Raw genomic sequence first — 8,250 nt, 5'->3', positions numbered from 1 at the left:
GATGGGGATGGGATGGGGATGGGATGGGGACAGGAAGGAGGTGGGGTTTGGTGTGGGGATGAAACAACACGATTGGGGTGGGGATGGGATTGGAATGAGAATGGGAATGGGGACAGGGATGGGGTGATGTGGGGTGGGGATGAAGACAGGTTGAAATAAGGATGGGGATGAGATGGGATGAAATGAGGATGGGATGGGATAGGATAGGATAGGATAGGATAGGATAGGATAGGATAGGATAGGATAGGATAGGATGGGAAGGGATGGGGATGGGGATGGGGATGGGAATGGGGATGGGGATGGAGATGAGGATGGGATGGGACTGGGATGAGAAAAGGGATGGGGATTGGGATGGGGTGATGTGGGGTGGGGATGGAGATGGGTTGAAATAAGGGTGGGGATGAGATGGGATGAAATTGGGATGGGATGGGATGGGATGGGATGGGATCGGGATGAGACAGAGTTGGGGGTGGGGATGGATGGGTGTCAGATAGAGATGGGGGTGAAGCAGAGTGGAATGGAATCGCCTGTAACACAACACAACACAACCAGGGCAGGCAGGTAGGCCAAAATGTGAGATCCTGCAGAGATCTGCCCACACCAGCTCCATGGGGGCTGCGTGCTGAAGGTGGCAGGAGCAGACCTGGGACCAGCAGCCCTGTGCCTTCCTATTGTACCATCTTGGACAGCTTGAATTATTCATTTCCTTCTTTATCAGCGTCTGGATTCCGTAAATGGGCTGGATGTGTGCATTGTTACTCAGCAACATCAACCGCTTCATTTCTTAACCAGAAGTTGTGTTCAGCACAATCAGTTTATATCAAATGTAGCTTGTAACTACTTAATTCAGCCCGGCTGCTCTTCCTGCGGGCTGTGAGAGCAGAGATCCTCCAAAGGGGCTGCAGGGAGGGAAGGGGCTGCTGGTCTGTGCCTGTCTACTGGGTGAGAGTGCACCGAGAGGACAGACTGTGGATGGAGCAGCGCTACGGGCAGACCCGCTTCGCCCCGGCGCTGCCGGAACCACGTGCACACCCGCCGCACCTTCGCGCTCCCGCCACCAGCGGCGCGCCACTCAGATTCCCGCGCCCCCAGCCCCGTTTCCCGCGCTCCGCCTCCTCCAAGCCCCGCCCCCTCCCCGCGGTTCCCGCGCTCCTCCCCCTCTCGCGAGGCCGCGCGCGCGCCGGGCCATGGCGGGACCGAGCGGGAGGAACCTGCCGTGGTGCGGGGCCGGGGGGGCGCGGGGCGGGGGTCGGGGCCGTGTCCGTGTCCGTGTCCGTGTCCGTGCTGAGCGCTGTGCCCCGCAGGGTGGAGAAGTACCGGCCGCGGGCGCTGTCGGAGCTGGTGTCGCACCGGGACATCCTCAGCACCAGTGAGTGGCGGGACCCCGCGGGCGGGATGTTCGGAGCCCCCCGACCCTGCGCCCCCTCCCAGTTCCATGCCCCCCACCCCCCACCCCCTGTACCCCCCCGTGTCCCTCCGACCCGTTCCGCACCCAGTGCCCTGTAACACCCCCCATTCCATGTCCCTTATTTCCCCGTGCCCTCTCCCAAGCCACTATGGCCTTGCCATTGCCCTCCCCATTGCCATCCCCAAGCCTCTGTGCCCCCCCAAGCCACTGAGCACCCTCCAACCCCCTATACCCTCCATCCCCCTACACCCCCCTTGCCAAGGCCCCATACTCCCAGCCACATCCCCTGTGAGCCCCATAAGGCCCTATATCCCCCAAGTCCCCCTGCCCTCCCCCAGTCCAGCGGTTCATCAGTGAGGACCGGCTGCCCCACCTGCTGCTCTACGGCCCCCCCGGCACCGGGAAGACCTCCACCATCCTGGCATGTGCACGGCAGCTCTACCGCGAGAAGGAGTTCAGCTCTATGGTGTTGGAGGTACGAGGGGGGTCCTGGGGATGGGGGGGCACCCAGCTTTGGAGCCCCACGCCCCCACCACCTCCATCCCCACAGCTGAATGCATCGGACGACCGCGGCATTGACATCGTGCGAGGGCCCATCCTGAGCTTTGCCAGCACCAGGACCATCTTCAAGTGGGTGGGGGGCACCTGGGTGGGAGGGGAGGAGGATGCGGGGGGGAGGGATAAGGACAAGCATATGGGGACAGCAGTGTGGGGACAGCAGGATGCCGGCCCAAAGGGGAAAGGAGTGCACAGGGTATTCCCACGCTGGGAAGTAACATCTCTGTGTGCCCAGAGCCCTGCAGCCTCTGAGAGGCAGCTGGTAGCTAAACTCCCTCCTCTCCTTCTGTCCCAGGAAAGGCTTCAAGCTCGTCATCCTGGATGAAGCTGATGCCATGACACAGGATGCACAGAACGCTCTGCGCCGAGGTCAGGGGGGAGGGGGGACACTCCTGCTGCTCCCTCATCACACAGGGCTGCAGACATGGGCACGGCTCCAGCCTCCCCCCCTGTTCTTATGCAGTGATTGAGAAGTTCACTGAGAACACTCGCTTCTGCCTCATCTGCAACTACCTCTCCAAGATCATCCCAGCCCTGCAGTCCCGCTGCACCCGCTTCCGCTTCGGGCCCCTCACCCCCGAGCTGATGGTGCCTCGGTTGCAGCACGTCATCCAGGAGGAGGGGTGAGATGGGGGGCCCCGCTCTGTGCCTTGCTCCCCCCCAGGGCCAGGCACTGCAGCCCCATCTCCCACCGCAGGGTGGACGTGAGTGAGGATGGGATGAAGGCGCTGGTGACGCTCTCGAGCGGTGACATGCGCAGAGCCCTCAACGTCCTGCAGGTACCATTTGCCACCACCTGCCCCACATCTGTCCCATGGGCAGAGAGCTCTTCCTCCCTCCTCCTCTTCCTCAGAGCACCTCCATGGCCTTTGGGAAGGTGACAGAGGAGAATGTCTACACCTGCACAGGACATCCCCTCAAGGCCGACATCGCCAACATCCTCGACTGGATGCTCAACCAGAACTTCTCCACTGCCTATCACAGTATCCTTTGTCCCTCTGCTTTGGGTTTAAGCCCCGTTGCCATAACTGCTCCTTACTGCCTCCTGCTCTGGCAGGGGTAGGGTGGGTTCATGATCCTGTCTGGGAAGGGTCCCGCTCCCCATTGGGGTGTTGGGTGGAGCAGGGGATGCATGAGGAACCTCTTCACTCGCTGCCATCAGAAATCATGGAGCTGAAGACACTGAAGGGCCTGGCTCTGCAGGACATCCTCACCGAGATCCACCTCTTTGTGCACAGAGGTGGGGGTCTGCGGGGCTGGCTCCCAGCACACTGCCCCCAGCTCTGCACTGATCCACATCACTTTCTCCCTGCAGTTGATTTCCCACCCTCAGTCCGCATCCAGCTGCTGATCAAGATGGCAGACATTGAGTGAGTAAACGTGTTGGGGTGCTGCTCCCCTAACACGCTGTGCCTGCTCCGTGCTGCTGCTGGGAGACACATCCCTGGTGCACATCCGTGTGCTGTCTGCTCCACTGTGCTGCTGGTGCACACAGCTGAACTGACTGTGCCCCCTGCTGCAGGTACCGGCTGGCTGCAGGCACCAGCGAGAAGGTGCAGCTGAGCTCCCTCATCGCAGCGTTCCAGGACACCAGGGACCTGATTGTGGCTGAAGCATGAGTCGGGCTGGAGCTGCCCCAGGTCTGCTCTGTGTACTCTGTGGTTCCTTCCCACACGCAGCCCAAGGGACAAAAGACAGGCAGTGTTGTATCTATGCTTCATTGGGAAATGCAAACATCTCTGAAGGCAAGCAGCTTGTTGCAGTTGTGTTTTGTTCCCTCTCCCCCTATCACAATGGCACAAAGGAGCAAGTAGAGCCTCCCCCCGTGCCTGCATCCCATTGCAAGTAGCTCATGGCTTCAGCTTTGGTCCACACTGCTCTCAACAGCACAAGGGGAAGAGCTCCAAGTACAACCCAGCCGACCTTGTGGAGCTCAGCACAGCTTAACCACAGTGCTGGTGGGTTGTGGAGCAGCTGTCACACCCACATGGGCTGCAGCTCTCCTGGGGCCCTCCTGTGCAGGGCAGCACCGCCCCAGTGCTCACATGCTGAGGAAAACAAGCATGGCAGGCTGGGGCTGAGCTTTGTGCTGCCCGGTTGCTCAGGCAGCAAGGCAGGGAGGCTGCACTGGAACAGAGCAGTTCCGTGCAGTGACAGCCCCTGTGACAATGGCAGCATGTGGGTTTGTAGGTCACACTGCTTCCTGAAGCACTAAGGAAACACCAGCTCTGTAGGCTTAACTGCTTGCAAAGGAAAGCGTCCCAGGGTGCAGCTCTGAAGACATTCCCCAGCTTCTCCACCAGCTGGGGTCAGCCCAGGGCTCTTGCACAGTCTGGTAACACACAGGGGATGCTGCACATGCTGTCCCTGCAGCCACCAGCTCAGCTGCAGCAAGACACACACACGAGCCCACTGCATGCACAGCACAGCAGGGCTGCACACCACCAGCAAGATGATCAGTGCCAAGAGCTACAGGCAGGCGTGGGGGTGGGAAAAGCAACTGAGGAATGAAAGCAGGGGGCTGCACGAAGCCATGTCCTGCTCTCACAGCTACACATGAGGATGGATCCTCCCCAGCACCCACCACTGCCCATCTGCTGCTCTGACTGACTCAGAGCTGCAGCACAGGGGGGCTGGGGGCCCTGAGCCCCATCCAGGCCTCCCCAGTTCACCTCTATGAGCAACGAGGAAAGGTGTGAGGAATCATCTTTTATTCTGTCGTTGCTGTCATTCAGCCTGCAGAGACTGACTCAGGTTTGTCAAGCCCAGACCCTGAGAACAGCAGAGCCCACATCCCTCCAGGAACTGAGGTCTGGGCTGCTCCTGGCACAGGGTGCTGTTATCAGGGATGGCTGTGGCCTCAAATCCGTACTGACAAACACTGCTCAGACTGCAGCTGCTGGTCTTCACCCCACAACATTGCACTTGGAAGCAAAAGCACCTCACCCATAACTTGCAGACAGCAGGGGGACAGGGGGACCAGAGCCGTCCCCAGGTTGTGCCGTGCCCCTTGCACTCTGCAAGCATTTTTGCTGGGTTCTAGTATTATTACACAAGAAAATACCTCCACGTTCACAGACGGCCCCAAAACGAGGGGAAACAACAGTCCGGCCCCACAGCTCACAAGCCAGCGGTGCTTTGTGGGGCAGCCAGCCCTAGCACAAGGCAGAGGGGCTCCTCACCTCCGTGTCTCTGCTACCTCAGAAGGTCCGGTAGGTGAGGAACTCCTTCAGCTTCCTGGGGATGGGGAGCGCCAGGACCTGGTACGTGGTCAGGAAGGTGCGCAGGGCTTTGCGGCACAAGTGCTTGAGTGATGAGAGGACTCTTGGAGCAGTCCAGAACTGGACGTGGCCATCTCTGGTCCTGCAATGAGACCCAAACAGGCTTTGAGTGAATACCCAATGCCACGCAGAGAGAGGAAAGCACAATCAAAGCCCCAGATATCCTGAGCGTGCAATAACCCCATGTGTATTATAAAACCAGCTCCTGCCCCCAGGCTGCTTTCCCTGCAGCCTCTCCCCCAGCAGACATACGTACCCTGTGGCAATGAAGCCGCCGTGAGGGAAGTACATGCAGCATAAACCGTTTGTCATGGGAGCAAACGCCACTGGAGATCGCAGCTCCAGCGCCCAGATCCTCAGGAGCCTAAAGAGAAAAGGACACGATGCCAGGCAGTGCCTGCAGCTCAAATGAAGCTTCTGGAGCCGCCTGAATGCACATCATGGGGAAAAGGGTTTTCCATCATGGTCTTAGAGGCTCCCCTCCCCCAACATGACATCTCAGCAGCAAGGTAGAAACATCAACCCCTGCAGAGTTGAGCTGGATGACAGACCAAGTGACTGTGCTGAGGTCACAGCAGGGGTGGGACAGCACAGCACACAGGTGCAAGCCCACGTCCATTGCTCAGGTAGGTGACAAGGCCCTGACCTTGCTGCTCCTTGCACAAACAGGGTACATGTGAAGTTTGCTCCCCACTAGGATGCCCCAGCCCCTGATGTGTCCTCTTTGGATCCTCCTTCCCACTAGAAACCTCAAAAGGGGGTTAAACTCACCTGTCATCTGCCACCGTGGCCAGGTACAGGCCCTCTGGGGAGAAGCAGACCGACCGCAGGGAGCTGGTGTGGACATCACCTCTATACTCCAGTGCTGAGTGCAAGGGGACATGGCTGCAGGGGGAAAAACAGGCCCAGGCCACGCTCAACCCCATTGAACTCCCATAGCACCACTATGTCCCCACTGTGAGATCCCCACAGCCCCCAGCTCCGTACCGCAGAGTCCTCAGCTGCTCCCCAGTGTAGGGGTCCCACATGATAACACAGGTGTCGTATGAGGCAGTGACAAGGAGCGCTGAGTCTGGTGAGAAGTCACAGGACACCACACTGCTCTGGTGCCCCTCCAGCTTGCGGATGAGCGTGTAGGACCGCATACTCCACAGCAGTGCCTGTGGGGCACAGGGGAGATGAAGCTGGGTGCACTCCACTCTCACCTTCCCCTTCTTGCATGGGGAGTGCACAGGGAACGCAGGGTTCAGTGGGAGACAGGACTGGCTCCTCCCTGCTGGGACTCACCGACTTCTCTCCAGCAGCTGAGCAGAGCATGCTGCAGTCAGGGGAGATGGAGCAGCAATAGACCCACTGCACGTGGCCCGTCAGCACCTGCACCTGCCGCCCTGGGACAGCAGACACCGAGTCAGGAGGGACAGAGCTGCTTCCTGCCAGCTCTGCTCCAGAGAGGGAAAAAGCATGCAGGGATAGGGGATTCTCTGAGCACACCCAGGTGCTCTATTGCAGCACTGGAAGAAAGCTTATAGAATGGAGATTAACTTTCTATACAGGCAGGCGGTGATTAGAGTAGGGTTTTAAACTAAAAGGGGAGATTTAGGTGAGATGTGAGAAGGAAATTCACTGCTCAGAGGCTGGTGAGGTGCTGACCCAAGCTGTCCTGAGAGCTGTGGGTATCCCCATCCCTGGCGGTGCTCAAGGCCATGGATGGTCCCTGATTTGGTGGGGGGCAGCCAGCCCAGGGCAGAGGCTGGGAGGGCTGTGAGGTCCCTTCCAAGCCAACCATTCTGAGATTCTATTTGCAGCCCCTTCCTGCAGCTCTCAGCTCCTGCCTGGGAGCAAAGCTTCCTGCCTCAAATACCCAGACCCCCCTCCCACTGTCTCCCCTTCAAAGGTGGCTTTGTGCCCTTTCCTTGCCCATAGCAAAGTACAAGCCTCAGAAAGGGGTGACCAAGCACCAGGGCTATCCCCACTCCTTCCTACCATCTCTGTTGAGGTCCCAGACGCGCAGGGTCCTGTCCCGCGATGCCGACACCAGGATGAGGCTTCCATTGGGAGCAAAGCTCAGGTCCCTGACAACATCCTGGTGCCCCAGAAGGCTGAAGAGAAGATGTCCTGCAAAGAGCAGCCACGTCAGTCCCCCTCACACCCACACTCTGCTTGGGACGGGGCAGAGATCTCCACCCAAGCACAGAGTACATTCTGACCTCACCGCAGCCCTGCACAGCCGCTCACCTGTCTGTACCTCCCACACCTTGATCTGCCCATCGTTGAGGCCGGTGGCCAACACCTGGCAGCACAGCCCTGCTGCCCCATCGGGGTGCCGTGCTGTCGGCCATGCACTGAAGGCCAAACCCCACACGATCTGCCCACATTCCAGAGTCTTCTCCTTGGCTCCCACTCGGCTCCGCTTGCTCTCTGCTTTGTGGCTCTTGCGCTCTGAAGCCCTGCAGCTGCGGGGAAACGGCAGAAGGGCAATGGGCGAAGGGCACAGTGCCGTCAGCTCAGCCCACAGCACTGAGCACTACTCACAGCTCAGCCTCCTGCAGCGGCCACGGGATCAGCTTGACCAGGCAGTGTCCCTGCGACCAGGCGAACCAGGCGCCGTCGGACGAGAAGGCCACGCTCCACGTCTCACAGCTCGACTTCCAGTCGTACTGCTGGGGCCGGCCCGGCTTCAGCTCCGCCAGCAGCACGGGCTCCTCTGGGCGGAGGGAAGAGCGGCTCACACCGGGCTCGGGCCTCACCTGGGCCCGAGGCCCCGAACCGGGCCTGGGCTCGAACCAGCCCATTTAGGCCGCCCGGCCCGCCCCAAGGCCTTACCTGCGCTCGGCTTCATGGCGGCCCGCCCGCCCCGGGGAGGCCTGCGGGGCTGGGCGCGGCCTCCCCGGCCGTCGGAGGCACCGGGCCGCACCGAGCCCCGCCGACCAACTCCGCCTCCGTCCGCCGGGCCCGCCCCGCTCTGGGCGGGGGCTGCGATACGGAACGGCCGCCGTGTCACGG

At 60.3% G+C, this 8,250-nt stretch overlaps 2 protein-coding genes across 3 annotated transcripts; one reads left to right on the top strand and one right to left on the bottom strand.

Annotated features, from left to right (window-relative positions):
* The first annotated feature begins 1,122 nt into the window (after positions 1–1,122).
* RFC5 (replication factor C subunit 5) lies at positions 1,123–3,715 on the top strand. Of its 2 annotated transcripts, none has more exons than XM_015878392.2 (11): positions 1,123–1,219; positions 1,305–1,369; positions 1,747–1,883; positions 1,959–2,038; positions 2,262–2,335; positions 2,430–2,589; positions 2,664–2,745; positions 2,820–2,949; positions 3,129–3,206; positions 3,282–3,336; positions 3,489–3,715. In XM_015878392.2, exons 1-11 carry the CDS (start codon positions 1,188–1,190, stop codon positions 3,583–3,585), a joined length of 990 nt encoding a protein of 329 aa, XP_015733878.1. In that variant the 5' UTR covers positions 1,123–1,187; the 3' UTR covers positions 3,586–3,715. The 2 variants fall into 2 exon arrangements, with proteins under 2 accessions (XP_015733878.1, XP_032303738.1); XM_032447847.1 differs by having other exon boundaries at positions 1,728–1,883.
* A 941-nt stretch (positions 3,716–4,656) lies between these two features.
* Positions 4,657–8,207, bottom strand: WSB2 (WD repeat and SOCS box containing 2). Its single transcript, XM_015878391.2, has 9 exons — positions 8,071–8,207; positions 7,780–7,951; positions 7,483–7,700; positions 7,231–7,362; positions 6,535–6,635; positions 6,235–6,407; positions 6,019–6,132; positions 5,504–5,611; positions 4,657–5,329 (listed from the first exon to the last, which is right to left on the bottom strand). Exons 1-9 carry the CDS (start codon positions 8,084–8,086, stop codon positions 5,167–5,169), a joined length of 1,197 nt encoding a protein of 398 aa, XP_015733877.1. The 5' UTR covers positions 8,087–8,207; the 3' UTR covers positions 4,657–5,166.
* Between the last annotated feature and the right edge of the window lie 43 nt (positions 8,208–8,250).

The sequence above is a fragment of the Coturnix japonica genome, chromosome 15 (assembly GCF_001577835.2).
Source record: "Coturnix japonica isolate 7356 chromosome 15, Coturnix japonica 2.1, whole genome shotgun sequence".
Classification (NCBI taxonomy): Eukaryota; Metazoa; Chordata; class Aves; order Galliformes; family Phasianidae; genus Coturnix; species Coturnix japonica.
Note: the sequence above shows the minus strand (reverse complement) of the source record. Positions and strands in the feature narration are given on the sequence as shown.

What these genes read in the sequence shown, in the direction of transcription:
- RFC5 (XM_015878392.2), top strand. Translation starts at nt 1,188, where the DNA reads ATGGCGGGACCGAGCGGGAGGAACCTGCCGTG. An exon ending in TCAGCTCTATGGTGTTGGAG is followed by an intron (nt 1,884 to 1,958) that starts GTACGAGGGGGG and finishes CCATCCCCACAG; the next exon opens with CTGAATGCATCGGACGACCG. An exon ending in CTTCTCCACTGCCTATCACA is followed by an intron (nt 2,950 to 3,128) that starts GTATCCTTTGTC and finishes CGCTGCCATCAG; the next exon opens with AAATCATGGAGCTGAAGACA.
- WSB2 (XM_015878391.2), bottom strand. An exon ending in GAGCAGCTGAGGACTCTGCG is followed by an intron (nt 6,133 to 6,234) that starts GTACGGAGCTGG and finishes TTCCCCCTGCAG; the next exon opens with CCATGTCCCCTTGCACTCAG. An exon ending in GGCGGCTTCATTGCCACAGG is followed by an intron (nt 5,330 to 5,503) that starts GTACGTATGTCT and finishes GTCTCATTGCAG; the next exon opens with GACCAGAGATGGCCACGTCC.